General features: G+C 46.9%; 2 protein-coding genes across 2 annotated transcripts; both read left to right on the top strand.

The window, feature by feature from the left end:
* The first annotated feature begins 3 nt into the window (after positions 1–3).
* Positions 4–8,657, top strand: LOC110082587 (cytochrome P450 2C11). The gene is made up of 9 exons (XM_073002755.2): positions 4–678; positions 1,897–2,059; positions 3,238–3,387; positions 4,083–4,243; positions 4,887–5,063; positions 6,074–6,215; positions 7,264–7,451; positions 7,594–7,735; positions 8,301–8,657. The coding sequence occupies exons 1-9, from the start codon at positions 505–507 to the stop codon at positions 8,480–8,482; spliced, it is 1,479 nt and encodes a 492-aa protein (XP_072858856.2). The 5' UTR covers positions 4–504; the 3' UTR covers positions 8,483–8,657.
* Positions 8,658–12,059: 3,402 nt separating this feature from the next.
* LOC110082600 (cytochrome P450 2C19) lies at positions 12,060–21,826 on the top strand. Its single transcript, XM_020800254.3, has 9 exons — positions 12,060–12,303; positions 13,238–13,400; positions 14,257–14,406; positions 15,116–15,276; positions 15,822–16,001; positions 16,181–16,322; positions 17,613–17,800; positions 18,522–18,663; positions 20,538–21,826. Exons 1-9 carry the CDS (start codon positions 12,130–12,132, stop codon positions 20,717–20,719), a joined length of 1,482 nt encoding a protein of 493 aa, XP_020655913.2. The 5' UTR covers positions 12,060–12,129; the 3' UTR covers positions 20,720–21,826.

The following is a 21,826-nucleotide window of genomic DNA, read 5'->3' as shown; positions in this document are numbered from 1 at the left end:
TTTTGCTTTTCTTTTATGTTTCTTCCTAATATGCTTGCCTAGATTAACCTGATAACAACTCTGGAAACAGAATCTAAGAGATCTAAAAGGTAGTTCTAAATGGAGGACACAGGCCATAAAAGGGCAAATAAGGTTCAATGTGTATGAGAGCGAAGGGATACACAAAAGAGGCAAAAGAAAGAAAGAAAATTAAATCTGACCTTCATAGATACAGGGGGAGGATCCAGACCAGCAGTGGTTAGCCAAGAAAGGGATTACTGGCTTATCTCCCTGCCTGGCTGATGGCAGAGGACAAGCTCCGGGAAAGAACTGAACTGTTAGCAATGTGGACATAGGCGCTGCGCCAAGAATTGTCAGCGTTGGTGTCAGGGAGCACCCCTTGAGCAGGTGATGTTTGGACTCTGTTCTTAGCAAACTGGCAGTTGTTGACTTTAAATAGTGCCCGGCAGGGAGGCTCCGTGAGTCGCCTTCTTTCCTCTGGTGCAGAGAGGAGCTTGTGTTGCGATGGATCTTTTGGGGGGAACCACAATCCTCTTGATCATCTGCCTGACCCTCTTGGTGACATGGAAGATGTCTGCGGCCAAGAAGAAGAACTTGCCTCCGGGCCCAACACCTCTTCCGTTCATTGGGAACGTCCTCCAGGTGATCTCAAATAATCTCCCCGAACGCCTGAGGAAGGTAAGGAGAGGACCTCAGCTGCACTCTTTCTGCTCCCCCATGAGAACGGTTCGGGGACGTTGCTTCTCTTTAAACCCTCAATCATCAGGGCTCAAAAATGGCAGGTTTTCTAAATTTTGCCGGTGGTCTGAAATTCAACATGTTTTCGAAATGAACAGGTTTGCCAGGAGGACATTTTTCAAAAGGAACGATCGGCTGAAACCATAGCATAGGTGGCTCAAAAACATTTGCTTCTCACTCCATCTAGAGAGTGACAGGATTGACTGAAACATGGCCATGTGAGTGAATGAATTGATGCCAACTGCAGGCAGAAGATTTCTGGCTACTTTCTGTGCAGACCTGGAGATCAAAAGATCTCCTTTCCTGATTTTTCTGATTTTTGAAGTGAAATGTTCTTCTTGGTATCACCAGTATAGAAGTGGAACCGCAAGCTGTGTTTAAATAATAATAATAATAAAGGGTATAATTATGCATTAAAGGAAACTTAACCTGCCTCCAGTAAACCTGTTTTCCAACCAGAGATAGAATTTCCTCAGACATCAGACCTGCAAATTAAGTCCATGTTCACCTATCTGAGACCAGCCACAAAGGAAAAGACCCCCTACAGCAGGGAAACATCTGCTGTCTTAGAGGTGGAAGGGGCAACCGGGTAGAAGAGGGATCTCTGGATTGGACCAGACATGTGGAAAGAGCAGGTTCACGAAAGTTCCTGGACTTGGTGTTGCTCAGTTGGAGGCAGGGAGGTTCGTGGGAGTGCCTGGGAGTCAGGCAAGTTGCAGGAGGTCAAGAGAGGTGGTGGAAGGAAGCCAGGCCTGTCCTTGCAGTCTCAACCTAATCTTCTGCGCTGGGCAGGATGATGATGATCTGAGTGTGGAGGAACTCTCTGTTGTTTTCTTGCCTCTTTGCAGCGGGATAGGATCCCAGCATGCCTAAAGGAGGCAGGAATAAGATTATTAATAAGGAAGTCCCTCTGCAACCCCTTTACCGGAGAACTAATGGCCAGTCTCAAATATTGCCTTTCTAGGCAAGGTCCTGGAGCGTGTGGTGGTTTCTCAGCTCCAAGATTTCTGGGATGAAGCAGATTCTCTAGACCCATTTCAATCTGGCGTCTGACCCAGTTCTGGGATGGGGATGGCTTCGGTCAACTTGGTTCTCACTGGGAGAAAGGTTGCCTAAGAAGGACACAAAATAAACAAAACAAATACCATCTCTTTCCAGATGAGTGACATCTATGGGCCCGTATTCACGCTGTATTTCGGCTCGGAACGGGTTGTGATCGCCTATGGTTATGAACCTGTGAAGAAGGTTCTCATCGACAATGGGGATGACTTTCTCGACCGAGGCCGCATGCCGTCCTCAGATAAGGCAAACAACAAACTCGGTATGATTCATATTAAAAAACAAGTCACATTTAGCCTATGGCTGGCTAAGTCCCAAGGTGGCACCGGATAGAGAGAACCTAGATCCTTGTGTGGTTTTCACCTGACAACATTAAGTCATTTTCCACACCTGTGGCCGTGGCTTTCTACAAATTCTCTCCTGCTCTTAAATCCACTGAAATTGCACTTGCGTCCACCTCACGTTAATGCTTCTGGAACTCAGTCTGCCACCCTGTATGTATAACACAAGGTGTGTAGTGGGCATTCACCTCCATTTAGAGCAGTTGTTCCCAGATGTTCTTGGACTGCAACTCCCATGAAACCCCAGCCATCATTGCAAGGGGCGGAGGCTTCTGGGAGTTGCAGTCTAAGAACATCCAGTTTATCCAAGGTTAGGAACTACTGGTAGAGAAAACAGCAGCCTTTTCCGACCTGTGTTCTGCCATCAAATTAATGGATTTGGGGAGCATCCTTGCCAGGGAGTGATCCCAGCCATCGTCTGAATGCAAATGTTTGCACAACCACACAATGTGGCATCCAGTGGCAATCCCGCTTCTTGCTGTCTATGCGAGGGCCAGGAACAGATGTTAGAAACCACCCATAATCACACCTTAAAGCACATTAAAATCCAAGTGTTAACGGACGCAGTTGTCTGGGTTTGTAAAAATAAACTTCAGAGGACGCCTGGTGCATAAGTCCTGGAGATCAATTCCCCCATCAAAACCAGCTAGTTTACTCTCTCCCACAACTGAGAGAGACTGCTGTTGTAACCTACAAACACTTACTTACTTACTTACTTACTTACTTACTTACTTACTTACTTACTTACTTACTTACTTACTTACTTACTTACTTACTTACTTTATTTGCTTGCTTGCTTGCTTGCTTGTTTGTTTGTTTGCTTGCTTGCTTGCTTGCTTACTAACTTACAAGATTTTTTAGCTTGCACTGTTACCAATGGTCTCTTCCATCCATTCAAGCTTTTTCTCTTCTAATTCGGATCTTTGTATGCAACACTGGGTTTTGCCATCAGGTCTACTCAGAATTGGAAGGGCAGAAGAGGGCTGTGTGCTTTGCAAACACATGTTCATTCAGTAATATCAAAGTGCAGGATGTTGATTGCTATCTGTAGCGAGAGAAGCTCAGTCTACGTTCTCTACTACCTGCCTGCTTTTTTCAGGTGTTATCGTGTCGAATGGCGAGCGCTGGCTCCAGATCCGTCGCTTCTCCCTCACGACCTTGAGGAACTTTGGAATGGGGAAGAAAAGCATCGAGGAACACATCCAGGAGGAGGCAGAGTACTTGATGAAGGAGCTCCGAGCCACAAAAGGTGCAGGATTCTACCCCTTCTCCTTCTGCTCCTCCTCTTCTTTCTTCCTCTTCCTTTTCCTCCCCTGTTGTTTTTCTTCCCTATTAAGCTAACAAAAGAGAGTATAAAACACTGAAAGATTATATATAGTATTAAAAGACATAATATAAGAATATAATCTTTGAACTGTAGAGCTGGAAGGGACCCAATACATCACTGAGTCTAGTTCCCATCAAAGAGACTCCATGGGGAATTGAACTCCCAACCTTTGCTTCAGCAGCTTGATGTCAAAATCACCAAGCTATCAAGCAGTTCTAATAAATAACAACAAAACACATTCAATGCAGCAACATATGACAATTAATTTTCAAAAAACCCCACTCAGCAGCCATCCATTCAGGGAAAGCTTGACTGTAGAGAAAGTTCTTGGCCTGCTTGCAAAAGGACAGCAAAGATGGGGCCAGGCTGGCCTCCAGTGGCAGGGAGTTCCAGAGTCTAAAGGAACAGCCACAGAAAGAGTCCTCTCCCATGTCCCCCTTCCCCCAAAAAAAACCCTGTGAAGGTGGCACAACAGAAAGGAAAGCCTCCCCTGATGATCTTGGCCAGTGTAGATCAGTAAGAAGCTTCTGGCCATCAATATTGTCTTTTAAAATACAGTAATATGGCAAGTGAAGGTGCACCCAAATATTCCATCGGTGTTTTGCTTTCCTTGCCAGGTCGGCCCTTCAACCCAGCCACCCTTTGCAGCAGCGCTACATGCAACGTCATCAGCCACATCCTCTTTGCAGACCGGTTCGATTACCAGGATGAGGACTATATCCGGATGCTGAAGTTACTTACAGAAGCCTTTGTTCTAGACAGCTCCTATGGAGGGCAGGTAAGGAACAATCCAGCAAGAGGGTGCCGAGGAAGAGGAGAGCAGGCTGGGAGATGGAAGTGGAAAATAAACGGAGGCATTGTTGGATCTCATTCCTGTGGATCAACACGGTAGAAAGACAGAAAGCCCGCATCCAGAAAGCCTCATTGTATGTTACAGAAAACGGGCCCTATAATCTTAACAGTAGTTAACTGGACACTCCTTCTGAGATTGTGTCCAGCCAGTTTTGTGTGGTCCTTTCTGAGAGATTGCACCAGAATCTGTAATATCTCATAAATAACCTCCTGCTATGAATGGGGTCAGAGGGCCAAACAAGGAATGCCTCATAAAAACCTATTCCTGTTAGAGACATTTTGCAAGAAATTTCTGGTCGGAAGAAGGAACTTTCAAGGATCTCAAGCGTCATACTCCTCTGGAGTTGCTTCAGATCATCTGCACCCTTGTCTGATCAACCACGTTTAACCCCAAAAGGGATTACAAAATGCTGAAGGTCATCTATCTGTCCAATTCCAAAGTCCTGCCCTGTAAAGCTTAATGGGTTTAATTCAATCAACAGGTTGAAATACACCAAAACATTTTCCAGGTCATTCACCTCTTGACTGCATTCTCTCTGTGTTTCTGTCTTTCTGTCTCTTTTCTTCAGCTCTATTACTTTATTCCTGAGTTCATGGACTTCTTGCCCGGTCCTCATAAAACTTTCTTCAAAAACTGGTCCCACATAGAAGTCTATGTAGCTCGGAAGGTGGAGGAACACGAGAAAACTCTGGATCCCACAAATGTTCGGGACTTTGTAGACTCTTTCCTCCTCAAAATGCAGCAGGTATGACATACTGGAGTAGAGAAGCCATAGTGAAGGTTCGGGGCGGGGGGCTGCATCTATTTTAAGCAAAAAGCACCAGGCTGCTAGGTAGAAAGGGGACAGATGTGGGATGTGAACCATTGCATGCCTCATTCCTGCCCGAGAAAAGAAAAACCAGTGAGAAGGGAATTATTCGCCTAAGAACAGCAAAATTTCCTTCCCCAGTTAGAGTTTTTGCATTTGAGAGACTAATTTTTGTACAGATTTTGAATAATTTTTTTTCACATAAAAGATTCACTTTGTGCAAAAACTATGATACGGTACCTTCTATCTCACTGCATGGATTGCTAAGAAATAGATGCAGTGGATGGGGGTTATGTGTATATGTGTGTGTATGTACACAAATACACATATATATCAGTATTGTAAACACAGACTTAACAAAACTATTTTTATATTCACATATATTTAAAAAAAAACAAGTGACAACAGTGATATATCACAGCCCAAAACTGGATGCCTCAGTCTGTAGATCCCAAGTTCTTATCATCAGCAACAGAGCAGGAGTTACTTGTATAAACAAGGAAGAACGTCTCTCGGAAGCCAAATAAAAACAAAGTCCCTAGATATATTTATCAACCAAGCTGGGAGATCCACAACATGGAGGACTCAGCTCCAAGTTTACAATCTCTAAAGCCCTCCATTAAAATACACGTTCAACAACAAATGCGAAAGATCACCTCTTCGGGCATGACATCAGCATGTCCTCCATGTCAGTTACAAGTCATGGCCAAAAGTCTCACAACACCGTAGGCCATGATCCAGGCAAGCCTTCCCAAGTGAATTCCGCTCTCAAGACTCAGAGAATGGAGGCACCATAGGCCAGACCCCCAAGTTGCTCTCTTCAACACCCTATTCCTCCTAAATATAAAGATTAACGGAGGTATCATGATTGCTGTTGCGATGCTGTGATAGGTGTTGCATTTTGTGTTGTGACGGATGGTTTCCCCCACTGTTCTCTTCATTCCCAGGAGAAGAACAATCCCAAGACAGAATTTACTAGAGAGAACCTCATGGTGACCATTGTTGACCTCTTCACGGCTGGAACAGAAACCACCAGCACCACCTTGAGATACCTCCTCATGGTCCTGGCGGAACACCAAGCTGTCCAAGGTTGCCCAGTCAAGCACTGGTCCATCTCTCTCTTTCTTTGAACTGACTGGATTTCTTTGAGGGGGTGGTTGAAGCATTAATTTTACAGGGCATGCCTTTACTCCTTATCAACACAGCTTCTTTTCCTCCCTGCCATCTGCAAACAACCACGGGGCTGGGTGACAAGGACCTCATTTTATTCTGGAAACCAACCCACAGGTTGGGACAAGAGTTGGGCGCGAATCCACGGTCCAGTGGTTCATGCCAGTTCGTTTCTTGCTCCATCAGGTGTTCACCGCTTCCCAGCCCAACCTTCATCCACCCCGAGGAAGCAGCCTGGCCTCCCTGATATGCCTTATCCAGGCTCTGATATTGAGCAGCTGCCCACCGGAGGATGTGGGACTGTGAAACACCCGGACAATAAACAAGGCGGCGTGTACTGCCGAACCAGCAGTTTGTGCCCATCTCTAGTTGGGGCCAAAATTTTCAGTGTCCAAAGCAAACATTTTTTCAAACACCATCCCAAACTGGCAATATTAAATTTGATCAGATCTATCACAATGTCAAAGCATACTGTCCTCTGACAGCCCATTGTGGAGATCTCTGGCTTTAATGTTGCTGAAGATCTAAGATAGAAATGGATGAGATCAATAGAGGATGATGCCTTTGGTTCAGGCGTCACCTTCAACTTTAAAACAGCCTACCTAGAATCTGAATCTTCTGTGCGTGATAGGGCTCACCGTCTTGGACAGCTTCCATAAAGTTCAGACTAGAAGCCACTGCAGATTCAGCAGACCATTTGTCACTGGAGCTGTTGTTTGCCTCATAGGGGAGATTTCCAGGAGCGATAGGGTGGCTGCCCTGTTAGGGTTTGTAGTGGAATGGGAAAGGGAGGGGTGGTTTTCATGAGGACCACAGCCTGGGAGGAAAGGCTTCATAACCCTCCACACGCACAACAGTCCCAACCCAGACAGGGGAGGTGAGGCATAGCAAGGGAGAAATTGTGTGTGTGGTGGTTTGCTCAGGCTGCTGATGGTACGTAAAACACCCTCTTTGAATTCCCTTCTAGCAAAAGTCCACGAGGAGATCGACCGAGTGGTAGGACGAGAACGGCCGCCAGCCATGAAGGACCGCCCCGAGATGCCATACACAGAAGCTGTCATCCATGAAGCTCAGCGATTTCTGAATCTTGCTCCTTTAGGACTTGCCCGCCGGACAAGAAGGGATGTGGAACTGGAAGGTTTTACCATCCCAAAGGTACACAGAGGGAGAAAGGGAAGGGTTTTCCTGGAAGGCCAAGAGCTCAAAAGCATAAGGCCATTCTACACATCTTGATGATCAGCTCTTACGGGTTGCTTGCTAGCTCTCACCCTGATGTCTTCTATTTTCCTTCCAACAGGGCACCACTGTCTACTTAGTCTTGGGCTCCGCCTTGCGGGATCCCAAGCAATTCAAAACCCCCTACAAGTTTGACCCAGGGCATTTCCTGGATGAAAACGGGAACTTCAAGAAGAATGGAGCGGACATGCCTTTTTCCGCAGGTAGGAAGTCCTATTTTGTCATCTCTTTGGGGAAGTGTTCAGACTGGTCCATGGGTCACTGTGGGACAAGAAACAGACCCATTTAGGGAACCTGCAGTCCCAAATATACAGTTAGAATTGTTACCTGGCTATACAGGTAATTTACTTCCCCCCCCCCAGAGATTGAAAATAACCCCGTTTCTTAAGAAGTCTCTTCTGCAAATTATTACATTTTGCAGCATTTTCTCATTAAAGCCTTTAAACAAACTTTGTATCTGGTCATTAACCTACTGTACCTTTGACGTTTAGTGATTACATGACTAGTTATGCAACAATAAAGCAGCCACAAGCCACTGGATGGCTTCTAACTGTTCCATTCCAAAGTGTGAGTTGGGAATGAGGCTTTTTCATTTTTTTAAAACTAGAATGGCTTCCAGTTTTGGGACAAAAGTGACAATATCTGATTTTATTTGAGGGCAAAATTTGTCCCCCTTCCCAAATCTTCCTAAACAAAAAGAAACCCTTTAAGTCGTGGCCGTCTTGATGAGTGCTTTGTGAAATTCTTTTTGACTTCCCTCCACAACAGGGAAGAGGAACTGCCTGGGTGAAGGACTGGCTCGGATGGAACTCTTCCTCTACACCACCACCATCCTGCAGACCTTCCACGTCAAGCATCCTCCGGGAGTCACCCAAATTGACCTCACTCCAAAAGTCAGCGGCTTCGGGAACATGCCCCATGAGGCCGACCTCTGCTTCTCTCCACGCTAAGCAAAGGCACCTCCTCACTTCCGGAGCCACGAACATGCATCGTCTTCAAAGACATCCCTCAAATGTTGTTCATCCATTTGTGTTTTTTTTTTTTTTCTAAATCCAAAAGCGAATGGAAGGGGGGGGGAACTCTCCTACCGGGAAGAGAAGAATTAAAATGTAGTCGTCCTCTTAAGTTTCTGCCCTTGACTCTCACTTTGTGTATGTCTGCTTGGAAATTTGACATGGGCTAGAAGTCCATTTCTAATCTTGAAATTGGGTAATATTCCTGGCATTTCTCACTTTGCTTTCCTCTGAGTTAGACAATTGGTTGTTTTTGAGTCATGGCCGAGGAAGGGGGGAAACCCAGAATGAGCTGGCTGGCACCACATGCTATCGTCTTGGGCTTCCCTGCCAGTTGCCTTCCAGTTAAGATGGGCACCGACCTTCAATCAGGCAGATGCCAGCAGGTCCCCGTGCCTGTAAAATCCCTGCCCCATGGCATTTCTGGTGGTATTGCTTCCAGGAAACCTCTATGTCTCTTGGAACCCCCAAGGGGTTCCCGATGACAACAGAGTCAAGAACTGAAGCTGGTGGAAAGGAGAGCGAGAGCAGTGGACCAATCCATTCATCCATCCATCCATCCATTGACTAATCGATCCATCCATCCATCCGTCCATCTATCCATCATATTCAAAAACAAAAATGAGGAAGACCCTTTCTGGGCTGCTAGAGTAACATAATTTTGAACTTTTCATGCCTCCTGGATTCTTGTCTTCGAGCTGGGCATTGCAAAGCCAGGAAAAAAGCCTGAAAATTGCCCCACCAGAATCTGTGGAACTATATTGCCCCAAGGGGGTGATGCACCTCTTTCAGGTACCAGGTTTTACCTCGGGCAAGCAGGACAAATGGTTCTGCTTTGCCCAGAGTCAGAGCCTGGCTACTAATTAGGTGGGATGGATGGGTGGATAAATGAATGAATAAATGAATGAATGAACTAATAAATAATAAATAAATAAAATTTAGACCCTGAGCTTTTTGCTTTTTCAACTACACCCAAAAGGTCAGGAGATTCTGGGAGCTGATATTCAAAAGAGGAACATTTTCCAAGCCCTCTCTGAGAGGCATCATTAGTGTCCAAAGTCATTTGGCTTGGCTTGGCATGACTTTGTGGGCAGTGGCTTGCAAAGTGATGGATGGTATGGCTGCCGTCTGCCAGTGGAGGGCACTACAGCCCAGGGCATAACAGGCAAAAAGCAACCTGAAAAAAGCTGCTCCACCGGTCTCATGCTGCTTTCCAGCCTGTTTTTATCTCAACGCACAACCGTTCAAGTCCATAACCGGGAGTAGTTCTCTTGAGCTGACACAAGACCCTTGACTAGAGTCGCCGACCGGCAGATATCCAGCACACAAGCAGAGTGGCATTGAAGGACATGGAAGACCCCTCCAGAGGTGTAGCAGAGGGAATGTTAAACTAGGGCTCCAGAGATCCGGGTTCTAATCCCTGCGCCAGGGAAACTCACTGGCAAGTAGCAGCGAGAAACTACCCCTTTTCCATATACCTTGAAAACAATGTTAGAGCCATCCCCCTGCCTATTGGAAGTGACTTGTTGGCACAGAGCAAGTTCAGGAACGAAACATTGAATCTGAACCCATAAATTCAAACCAGCCTCATGGTGTAGCAGTTAAACCACAGTTCTGCAGGCATAATTCTGCTCTTGATCTGGGTTCAATCCCAGGTAACTGGCTGGAGATTCACTCAGCCTTCCATCCTTCCCAGGTCAGTAAACTGAATACCCAGCTTGCTGGGATGGACTGATAATGTATGTTGTTGTTTAGTCGTTTAGTCGTGTCCGACTCTTCGTGACCCCATGGACCAGAGCATGCCAGGCCCTCCTGTCTTCCACTGCCTTTCGGAGTTGGGTCAGACTCATATTGGTCTTCGATGACCCTGTACAACCATCTCGTCCTCTGTCATCCCCTTCTCCTCTTGCCTTTACACTTTCCTAACATCAGGGTCTTTTCCAAGGAGTCTTTGCTTCTCATTAGATGGCCAAAGTCTTGGAGCCTCAGCTTCAGGATCTGTCCTTCCAGTGAGCACTCAGGGTTGATTTCAGTGGTGGGATTCAGCAGGTTCGCACCAGTTCTACAGAACCAGTAGCTAATGTATTATTGGTTCTGCAGAACCGTTTGTTGGCCTGCTGAATCCCACCACTGGTTGATTTCCTTTAGAATGGATAGGTTTGTTCTCCTTGCAGTCCAGGAGACTCTCAAGAACCTCCTCCAGCACCACAATTCAAAAGCATCCATTCTTCGGCAGTCAGCCTTCTTTAGGGTCCAGTTCTCGCTTCCATACATCACAACAGGAAAAAACATAGCTTTGACTATGTGGACTTTTGTTGGCAAGGTGACGTCTCTGCTTTTTAAGATGCTGTCTAGGTTTGTCATCACTTCCCTCCCAAGAAGCAGGCATCTTTTAATTTCGTGGCTGCTGTCACCATCTGCAGTGATCATAGAGCCCAAGAAGGTAAAATCTGTCACTGCCTCCATATCTTCCCCTTCTATTTGCCAGGAGGTGATGGGACCAGTGGCCATGATCTTAGTTTTTTTGATGTTGAGCTTCAGACCGTTTTTTGCACTCTCCTCTTTCACCCTCATTATAAGGTTCCTTAATTCCTCCTCACTTTCTGCCATCAGAGTGGTATCATCTGCATATCGGAGGTTGTTGATATTTCTTCCGGCAATCTTAATTCTGGCTTTGGATTCCTCCAGTCCAGCCTTCCGCATGATGTATTCTGCATATGTTAAATAAGCAGGGAGACAATATACAGCCTTGCCGTACTCCTTTCCCGATTTTGAACCAATCAGTTGTTCCATATCCAGTTCTAACTGTTGCTTCCTGTCCCACGTATAGGTTTCTCAGGAGGTATATAAGGTGGTCAGGCACTCCCATTTCTTTAAGAACTTGCCATAGTTTGTTGTGGTCCACACAGTCAAAGGCTTTTGCATAGTCAATGAAGCAGAAGTAGATGTTTTTCTGGAACTCTCTAGCTTTCTCCATAATCCAGCGCATGTTAGCAATTTGGTCTCTAGTTCCTCTGCCCCTTTGAAATCCAGCTTGTACTTCTGGGAGTTCTCGGTCCACATACTGCTGAAGCCTACTTTGGAGGATTTTGAGCATAACCTTGCTAGCGTGTGAAATGAGTGCAATTGTACAATAGTTGGAGCATTCTTTGGCACTGCCCTTCTTTAGGACTGGGATGTAGACTGATCTTTTCCAGTCCTCTGGCTACTGTTGAGACCCCTCTCACCTCTGGAGACCCCAGGTGGAGAACCCCTGTGCGAGAAGAAAGACGGAAGTCTGGTGGGAGTGAAGAAGAGGGCTCTATCTTCAGCCCCTTCCAACTCCAGAAACCCGAGAAACAGGACTTCTGGGTTTCTTCTCCAAGGAGAAGGACGGGGGTACTAAAAAAAAAAAGAAGAAGCAAAAAGAAAACCAGACACCTGGGCTCTGTTCCAGAGTTAAAGAGCAACCCCTGAACGATGGTGGTTGAACAATAATCTCGTTGTTGTTCCTCCCCTACGGCTGACTCTCGTCCTACTGCTCACAGAAGCTCTGTGAAGCCCCGTTTTTCTTCCACGGGGGAAGGTGAGGCTGTGCCACCACGATGGATCTCCTGGGGGCTCCCGCAGGCCTCCTGGCCGTCTGCCTGATCCTCTGGGTGGCATGGAAGACCATCGGGGCCAAAAAGAGAAACCTTCCCCCTGGCCCAACGCCTCTTCCCCTGGTGGGGAACCTCCTTCAGCTGAGAGCGAGCAACGTTGCCGGACGCCTGCAGAAGGTAAGGAGAAGAGGCCCCCTCGCTTCAGCCATCCTGCTTCTGAGATCCTCATTCCCTTTGAGATTTTGGGCACGCCCAAGCCCACAAGCGTTCTTGCCCTGCTTTGGAATCTGCTTATCCTGAGCTGGACGCCGCCAGGACACCGACACCCATAGAAATACGTGTTGAAAGAGGGGGATTTTGCTCTATCGAAGGTGGCAAAGAGGCGGAGGATGATGAGCACAAAGCAGAACCCTTGGGGTCTGTCTGGAAGAGGTTTATGTGGCCACAGTTCCACCAGCGTACCAAGGCAGGAGACAAAGGTTGGGGGGTTCGGGCAAGGACGTGGAAGCCCTTTAAGGCAGGGAGGGAGAAGCAGCAGGATGGCAGACGGTTGCAGGCAAAGATTAAAAAGGAGAAAAGGTGACATCAGGTGAGAATCTGGGGGGGCAAAAGGTGGCGGAGTTGAGAACGAGGGGTGTCGTGACCTGTCGAAGGCAATAGTGAAGGACCTATTGAAGCGTGGCGGGGAAAGGCTGGCTATGCACCATAAAATGTACCCTCTTTAAATTTTTTACCCAAACAGTTTAATTTTTGACCCAAACACTCTTTTTTTTTGCAAAAATACGTCCACCACATGTAATGATTTACTCCACTCTCGTGACTCCCTCTCCCACCTTAGCAGTTCTCCAGCTAAATGGGCCAGAGCGTGGGGGGGGGGCTCATCCCCACATTTGGCATCACATAGGCTCACACGGTGGATCCTCAGCCGCCAACTGAAGGCCAGTTCCTTGTTTCCCAGATATTCGTGGTGCCTCGCTTATAGGAACAGACCATCTCAGCAATAGGAGAAATAGCCAGACATGCACCATGCCAGAAATTTGCCCCGTCCTGCTTCCTGTTTCCCCTTTGCCTGAAACCTCTCCACGCCCTGCGCCCTGCTCTATCTTTGCAGATGAGCGAGAAGTACGGGCCCGTGTTCACCGTGTACTTCGGCTTGGACCAGGTGGTGGTTCTCCACGGTTATGAGGTGGTGAAGAAGATTCTGGTGGACGGCGGAGATGAGTTCCTTGACCGAGGCAGCTTCCCGTCGGCAGATAAGACCAACAGAGGACTTGGTACTGCCCCCACTTTGGAAAGTGACAGTGAAAGCAAAGTGTGCTGCTGATCTGTTGTTGTTTAGTCATTGTCCGACTCTTCGTGACCCCATGGAGCAGAGCACGCCAGGCCCTCCTGTCTTCCACGGCCTCCCGGAGTTGGGTCAAAGCAAAGCAAAAGCAAAGCGTGCTGCTTATATACTGCCCCCCCATAGTGCTTCAAGCACTCTCTGGGCAGTTTACAAGTTAATTATGCAGGCTACACATTGCCCCCCCCCCAGTGACCTGGGTATTCATTTTGCCGACCTCGGAAGGATAGAAGGCTGAGTCGACCTTGAGCTGGCTACCTGGGATTTGAACCCTGGGTCATGAGCACAGTTTTAGTTGCAGTAAAGCAGTTTAACCACTGCGCAACGAGGCTCATGTTGGTTGCTTCGATGACGCTGCCCAACCATCTCATCCTCTGTCCTCTTCTTCTTTTGCCTTCACACTTTCATAACGTCAGGGTCTGCTGATCTTCCTCCCCATTAAAATACTCTCTGGGTGGTTTCCAATTCCATTATGGATGCTACACATTGCCCCCCCCCACACACACACACACACAGAGAAAAAGCTGGGTTGTCAATTAACCAATCTCGGAAGGATGGAAGGCTGAGTGAACCTCAAGCCGGGTACCTGGGATTGAATTTAGTGAGCAAACTCTTCACTGCAGTGCTGCACTTTAAGCATTACATGACACGGTGAGATACCATGAGCCTACACCGTGGCACACGCCAAAAGAGAAAATGCTGCCTTGAGACACAGTGAGTCTGCTCTCCTCCCCCACAAGAAAAAGTCTCTCCGCTCAGGATGTCTTACCTCCGACTCCTCTCTCCAGGTATTCTCATGGCCAGCGGGGAACGCTGGCTCCAGATCCGGCGCTTCTCCCTCACGACCTTGAGGAACTTTGGAATGGGAAAGAAAAGCATTGAGGAACGCATCCAGGAGGAGGCAGAGTACCTGATGAAGGAGCTCCGAGCCACCAAGGGTACAGTCTGATATGCTGCAGTCGGAAAGACTTGTTATTTTTAATGTAATTTGACATGTTCATTCTTCAGGCAAAAACACACACTTTTCCTTGATTATATTGAGGAATATCTCTGAGTGCACAGGAGTGCCTAAATATTAGGGGTCAGCTTACTACCCTGGTTAGAGTTAGGGTTGGCAAATAGGTGGTGCAAGGCAGGTGTTGTGTTTCCTGAACCCACTGAGAATTCAAGTGTCTCTCCGTTGCCCCAACGTGGGACCAACCAGAGTACCAGGGAAGGAAATCCCTCCTGCTGTTTCACACCTTGAGTTGCTGAAAAACAGCACAGGAGATTTTGAATTCCAGAACGTGACACTGACTGGGGCAAAAATAAAAAAAAGTCCCCCAGAAGCAAAACACCACAAATCTGTGACAAAAGAGTGTGCATTTGTTGTTGCTCTTATTCTGAACTTTACAGGCACTCTCCAAGTGGGACACACCTAGGGTGGAGAAAGGATTCAGGACCTGGGAGAGCTCCAGGAATGTTCAAACTAAAACACGGAGCAGACTCACTGCTTCCATTCCCTACAAAATCATAATCAGCTGCCCCCACTGATTTGATGCCCAGCAGGTGTGGAGAGTAGCAGATTAAGAAAGGCTGCCTTAGAACCGAGGCTGAGCCCGCCCCCCCAGATTGACCCACCTCTGCCGACGGCTCTTCTCTTGCCAGGCCAGCCTTACAATCCAGCCATGGTGCTCAGCTGTGCGACCGCCAACGTGGTCGGCCACATCCTCCTCGGGGAACGATTCGACTACCAGGACGAGGAGTACCGCCGGATTGTCCGCTTGCTGATTGAGAGCCTGAGGCTGGAGAGCTCCGTCGCAGGACAGGTGAGGAGTACAACCTGGGGGCGCAGGTGATGGAAGAACAGGTAGCGTGGTTCCGTGCAGAGTGGGAGGCTGTGAGCGGGCTCCGTGAATTTCTCGCCTTGGGCAATTCGGAAAACCGAATCTCTTTCCTGGTGAGTAAGGGCAAAGAAACCACACACACAAAGCTGACCCAGGACATTTTGCTGCCTGAGGCAAAAAAAAAACCAAACCCTGCTACCCTGCTGATCATTCAGGCCGCCGATACACCTGCTCGATCAATTACAGTCTGCGCAAGAGGGTCTTGTGAAAGGAGATTCCCGAGTTCCTTAATCTGTGTCTCCAAAGCAGCATGAAATATTTGTTTAAAAAACTAGGTCACTGAACTGGCGAAGCCAGCCAATAGAAGTTGGCATAAACTGGTAATCTGTCGTGATGCTAGTTTCTGACAACGCAGCTGGATTGAAGTTGGCAGCAAAATTCAGACCCGCCAGGGAATCTCCTTGTCCGGGCCTCTCTTCCCCGTCTCTCCCTCTTTCTCTCTCTCAGTCTCTCCCTGTCTTTGGCAGCTTTACAACATCTTCCCAAGGATCATGGACTATCTGCCTGGCCCGCACCAAACGTTCTTCAGCAACCTGTCTGATGTCCAGGCCTTCGTAGGGCGGAAGATCAAAGAGCATGAGAAAACCTTGGATCCCAGCGCTGGCCCAAGAGACTTTGTCGATGCCTTCCTTCTCAAGATGGAGCAGGTGACGCTCGGTGGAAAGAAACGCAACCAAAGGATCCTAAGCCATCGCCGGTGGCGTTGAGGTTCCTCCGGATCTTTGGAAAGAGTAACTTTCCAAAAGTCTAGCTTTGGGGTTGTTGAGAAAGCCTCGTTCCAGGCAGCCCTCAGGGGATTTCACTGGTTTTTCCTCTCCATTCCCAGGAGAAGAATAATCCCAAGACGGAATTTACGACAGACAATCTGATGATGACCGTTTACGACATTTTCTTTGCTGGGACAGAAACCACCAGCACCAGCCTGAGATACACCCTCATGATCCTGCTTGAACACCCAGAGATGCAAGGTATTGAAATGTCCACCTTGAGGGAGAAAACTAAAAATGGGGGAGAAACAGTGCGGGGTTGCCTTCTATGGGTCTAATGACCAGCTGCCTCTGATATCAACTAGTGGTGTCTGAATCTTCACTTCCATCTTTTTATGGATGCTTTAATGGCAAAGTCATGTTTTGCCACTGGCTGCTCTATACTTCTGGCTGAACGTCTTCCTATCACTTATAAAAGTTACAACCACTTTGGTTAAAAAAAGAAGAAGCAGGGAATGCTATGGAACTGGGTCTGATCCACTTCTTTTGTTATTGTTGAGCACATAAAAGGAAATGCAAACCAGCCCAGAGTTCTCCCCCCCCCCAGATCTGTAGTTTTTTCTCATTCAGCATGGGGCTTCTGCATTTTTTTACCATCAGATTTATTTGCATTGGTTCAGACTGTCTGATCATTTGAACCAAGTAAAAAAGTATGATCTTTTGCTCTCCACTGTTCCGCTCTGGGCAGAATAAGTCATTTCTGTGTTTTGTTTTGTTTTTTCTTCCTTTTTTCAAACAGCTTGGTGCCTGATCTTTTTTTACTAGGACACTAAGATAGATAGATAGATAGATAGATAGATAGATAGATAGATAGATAGATAGATAGATAGATAGATAGATAGATAGATAGATAGATAGATAGATAGATAGATAGATAGATAGATAGATAGATAGATAGAGAGAGAGAGAGAGAGAGAGAGAGAGAGAGAGAGAGAGAGAGATAGAGAGATAGAGAGAGAGAGAGAGAGAGAGAGGGAGGGGGGGACGGACGGACGGACGGACGGACGGACGGACGGACGGACGGACGGAAGGAAGGAAGGAAGGAAGGAAGGAAGGAAGGAAGGAAGGAAGGAAGGAAGGAAGGAAGGAAGGAAGGAAGGAAGGAAGGAAGGAAGGAAGGAAGGAAGGAAGGAAGGAAATCATCACTCTGTCCTTGTTTACAGCTTATTAAGTTTTCCTTCTATAGCTGCGCCTCCTGCAGGGCTATAGAAGAGCGATTTTAACAAGCAGCAAACAAGGCTGTTTAATCAATTTCCTCCTTTTCCTGTGTGGCCAGTTGATTCTAACAGATGCAAGGAAACTAGAATTATTTGGTGCAACATCACAATGAGTAAATTCATATTTCTCTCACTGTGTAGTCACACCCTAAGCTAGCCTCTTTTGATTCCTGGCTTGTGTAAACAACACCGGAACTGGTTTACGAGCCTACATCTGCCTTATCTTATAAATTCACCTTAGTTCATTAGAACATTTACGCGCATGTCTTTCCAGCAAAGGTCCATGAAGAAATAGACCGAGTGATAGGGCGGGAAAGGCCACCCTCCATGAAAGACCGCCTGAAAATGCCTTATACAGAAGCAATCCTTCATGAAGCCCAAAGATTTCTCGCTCTCATCCCCCTTGGTTTCACCCGGGTGGTGAAAAAGGACATGGAACTCAATGGCTTCACTATTCCAAAGGTATGTTGGAGAAACAGGTTATCTGTTTTATCCTAAGGCTGTAAGAAGTCGTGGGAACTAAAAGGATGGCCAGAGGCCATAGACATTTTTCTTTGGATCTGCAGACACCAGAACCCTGGCTTCTTAAGAGATTCTGTAGACTAAACATGGTTTTTCTGAGCTCTGTGAAGAACCAGCTTGTTATTCTTAACCATCACAGATTTCAGGCACTATTCTAGCTGGCCAAGACCAGCAGTCATAAGATCGAATCCATGCGATGGAGTGAGCTCCCGTCGCTTGTCCCAGCTCCTTCCAACCTAGCAGTTCGAAAGCATGTAAATGCGAGTAGATAAATAGGGACTACCTTGGTGGGAAGGTCATAGCATTCCGTGTCTAGTCACGCTGGCCACGTGACCACGGAAGATTGTCTGCGGACAAACGCTGGCTCTATGGCTTGGAGATGGGGGTGAGCACCGTGCCCTAGAGTCGGACACGACTGGACTAGATGTCAAGGGGGACCTTTACCTTTATACCTTACTCTCATTTTCACCTGGCTTAACCACCTAGCATAATGGCTTTCTGTGGGCTGGAAGAGCTGACGGCAGAATACGGCAGGGCAAACGGACTATCTCGATTCCCTTCTTATCACATATTCTAACTTGCTTCAGTCAGATTTAAAGATCCCACCAACTTCTTAAAATAAATGCTTAACTCTTGCTTCTGTCACTTCTGCTTCCCACAGGGTGCTACGCTGTACCCCATCTTGAACTCCGCATTGCGTGATCCCAAGCAATTTAAAAATCCTTACCAGTTTGACCCTGGACATTTCCTGGATGAAAAGGGGAATTTCAAGAAGAACGGAGCTGACATGCCTTTTTCCGCAGGTAAGATGCCCTGGGTGGCCATCGCTTGGGGGAAGTCCTCCCTCTGGTCCGTCTGCCACTGGGAGTCGGCAAGCTCCATTCAGGTAATCCGACTCCCGAGCATCCATCGTTGGCTTTACGTTTAGTCGTTTAGTCGTGTCCGACTCTTCGTGACCCCATGGACCAGAGCACGCCAGGCCCTCCTGTCTTCTACTGCCTCCCGGAGTTGTGTCAGGTTCATGTTGGTTGCTTCGCAGACACTGTCCAGCCATCTCATCCTCGGTCGTCCCCTTCTCCTCTTGCCATCACACCTTCCTAACATCAAGGTTTTTTCCAAGGACTCTTTTCTTCTCATGAGATGGCCAAAGTACTGGAGCCTCAGCTTCAGGATCTGTCCTTCAAGTGAGCATTCAGGGTTGATATTTTTTTTTGAGATTGTATCCCATTACAGCTTTTCCCACTCTTTTGTTGACTATGAGGGCTACTCCATTCCTTCTACGGGATTCTTGCCCACAATAGTAGATATGATAATCATCTGAGCTGAATTCGCCTATTCCTGTCCATTTTAGTTCACTGATGCCCAGGATGTCGATGTTTATTCTTGCCATCTCCTGTTTGACCACCTCCAGCTTCCCAATGTTCATAGATCTTACATTCCAGGTTCCTATGCAGTATTTTTCTTTGCAGCATTGGATTTTCCTTTCACTTCCAGGCACATCCACAGCTGAGTGTCCTTTCGGCTTTGGCCCAGCCACTTCATTAGCTCTGGAGCTACTAGTACTTGTCCTCTGCTCTTCCTCAGTAGCATGTTGGACGCCTTCCAACCTGAGGGGCCCATCTTCCAGCGTCATATCTTTTAGCCTTTTGTTTCTGATCATGGGGCGTTCTTGGCAAAGATACTGGAGTGGCTTGCCATTTCCTACTCCAGGTGGATTGCGTTTAGTCGGAACTCTCCACTATGACCTCTCCATCTTGGGTGTCCCTGCACGGCATAGCCCATAGTTTCTCTGAGTTACTCAAGCCCCTTCGCCACGACAAGGCAGCAATCCATGAAGGGGGCAACAATCCATGAAGGGGCCTATGCGTTGGCTTTACACTTGATTTTATTATTATTACCCTGAAAATAAGACCTAGCCTGAAAATAAGCCCTAGTATGGTTTTTCAGAAGGGGGCGACAGGGGACGAGATGATTAGACAGGGTCACCGAAGCGACCCACATGAATTTGACCCAACTCCGGGAAGACAGGAGGGCCTGGCGTGCTCTGGTCCACGGGGTCACAAAGAGTCAGACATGACTTAATGACTCAACAACAACATGGTTTTTCATGATGCTCATGATATAAGCCCTACCCCAAAAATAAGCCCCACTTAAGTGAAACCCCACCCTCCACCCTTGTGCAGCAACCAGAAGATGACATGACTGAAAATATTACAAATGCGAATTATGTGTGCCCTTGGATGTGTTGAACGAACTAAAAGTTTGAGCAACTGGCCTGAGACACCTCCAGCAATCCTGAAAGACAGAGGGTTTGGTTTGGAATCTGAGATCTGTTGCTTTTGATGGAAATCCCCGAAAGCGATTGTGCTGGGAAAGGTGGAAGGGCAGCAGGAAAAGAGGAAGAGCACGTGTGAGGTGGACCGACTCCCTGAAGGAAGCCATGGGCTTGATTCTACAACAGCTGAGCAGGGCTGTTGAGGACAGGGTCTTCTGGAGGTGGCTCCTTCATAGGGTTGCCATGAGTCGGAGCTGACTGGATGGTATGTAACAACTGTCACCCTAAAGCAGAAGGGATCAAGCCAGTTCTGGCATTCCTGATGTTTTTGGGAAATCAATGTGTGTAAACATACCCTCGTAAAGTTCCTTAACAGCTTTTTCCATTTTCTTTGTCCTCTAGGAAAAAGGAACTGCCTGGGTGAAGGACTGGCTCGGATGCAACTCTTCCTCTACATCACCACTATCCTGCAGAGTTTCCATCTTAAACATCCTCCCGGGGTCACCAAAATCAACCTTACTCCAGAGGTCAGCGGGTTTGGGAACATCCCACACCAAGTTGACTTCTGCTTCTCTCCACGCTAAATCGTGACGCACCTCACCTCACCTCTTGTGGCCTCCGCTGCACTCTTTGAATGCATCCCTCATCCTCCATTCTTAATCTTTATTTTTAATTCCAAAAGTACTGGGCGGGGGAAAGAATAATTCTGGTTTCCTTGTCTCCTGGAGGTACTACCCTGTTTCCCCGAAAATAAGCCCTGACCTGAAAATAAGCCCTAGTATGATTTTTAAGGATGCTCGTCAGAAGCCCTACCCCAAAAATAAGCCCCAATTAGGTGAAACCTGGCCCTCCACCCTTGTGCAACAACCAGAAGATGACAGGACTGTATCTGAATAAATGTAGATGGTTGTACAGGAAAAAAAGTAAAACCTCCCCTGAAAATAAGCCCTACTGCATTTTTGGAGCAAAAATGAATATAAGACCCTGTCTTATTTTCAGGGAAACACGGTAGGAGACAAATGATAAAACATAGAACATACCTTTTCAGGTGCCACTGCTGGAAGAGGTGAAAAATTCAGGGGCACGGCCGTAACCTTGACTCTGATTCCTTTAGGATCTCCTGTATGACATTTGGTAACCTTGGAATTTATGTACTCACATGAGGCGTGAGCAGAGGTGGAAGGGCAGCTGAAAATAGGGGTCAGATGATTTCATTCCCCCCCCCACTCAGTATGTGGCTCTCACCCATTTGTGCAGCTCCCAAATATTCCCAGCCAAAATAACTGTTTTTAAAAAAATTGAACTGAGTAGAACTGGCCTTTCGGAAGAAAGGAAATCAAATGTAGATTAAAAATTGACATTCTGGAAACATGGCAAATATAACCTTACCATGAACGCATTCTTCAATTGTTTGAACTGATTTATCATCAATCAATCAATCAATCAATCAATCAATCAATCAATCAATCAATCAATCAATCAATCAATCAATCAATCAATCAATCAATGATATTCCAAGAAAGCCTATGTAAGCCCACACAGCTAGACAGCTCTCTTGTCAAAGAGTTTGATCGATGTGATCATTACATGACTGACTATCAAAACTTCTTTACTGGCATTCAGAGTCTTCTCGAGAATGTGTACGGATTAATGATGAATGTCTACACAATAAAGATTTCTTCCAAATTGCA

This window comes from Pogona vitticeps, chromosome 6 (assembly GCF_051106095.1).
Source record: "Pogona vitticeps strain Pit_001003342236 chromosome 6, PviZW2.1, whole genome shotgun sequence".
NCBI classification, from domain to species: domain Eukaryota; kingdom Metazoa; phylum Chordata; class Lepidosauria; order Squamata; family Agamidae; genus Pogona; species Pogona vitticeps.
The sequence above is the reverse complement of the archived record's forward strand: the minus strand, read 5'-3'. Positions and strand labels throughout refer to the sequence as shown.

What these genes read in the sequence shown, in the direction of transcription:
- LOC110082587 (XM_073002755.2), top strand. Translation starts at nt 505, where the DNA reads ATGGATCTTTTGGGGGGAACCACAATCCTCTTGATCATCTGCCTGACC. An exon ending in GGAGCTCCGAGCCACAAAAG is followed by an intron (nt 3,388 to 4,082) that starts GTGCAGGATTCT and finishes TTTCCTTGCCAG; the next exon opens with GTCGGCCCTTCAACCCAGCC. An exon ending in ACAGCTCCTATGGAGGGCAG is followed by an intron (nt 4,244 to 4,886) that starts GTAAGGAACAAT and finishes TCTTTTCTTCAG; the next exon opens with CTCTATTACTTTATTCCTGA.
- LOC110082600 (XM_020800254.3), top strand. Translation starts at nt 12,130, where the DNA reads ATGGATCTCCTGGGGGCTCCCGCAGGCCTCCTGGCCGTCTGCCTGATC. An exon ending in TTGCCGGACGCCTGCAGAAG is followed by an intron (nt 12,304 to 13,237) that starts GTAAGGAGAAGA and finishes CTATCTTTGCAG; the next exon opens with ATGAGCGAGAAGTACGGGCC. An exon ending in TCCTTCTCAAGATGGAGCAG is followed by an intron (nt 16,002 to 16,180) that starts GTGACGCTCGGT and finishes CTCCATTCCCAG; the next exon opens with GAGAAGAATAATCCCAAGAC.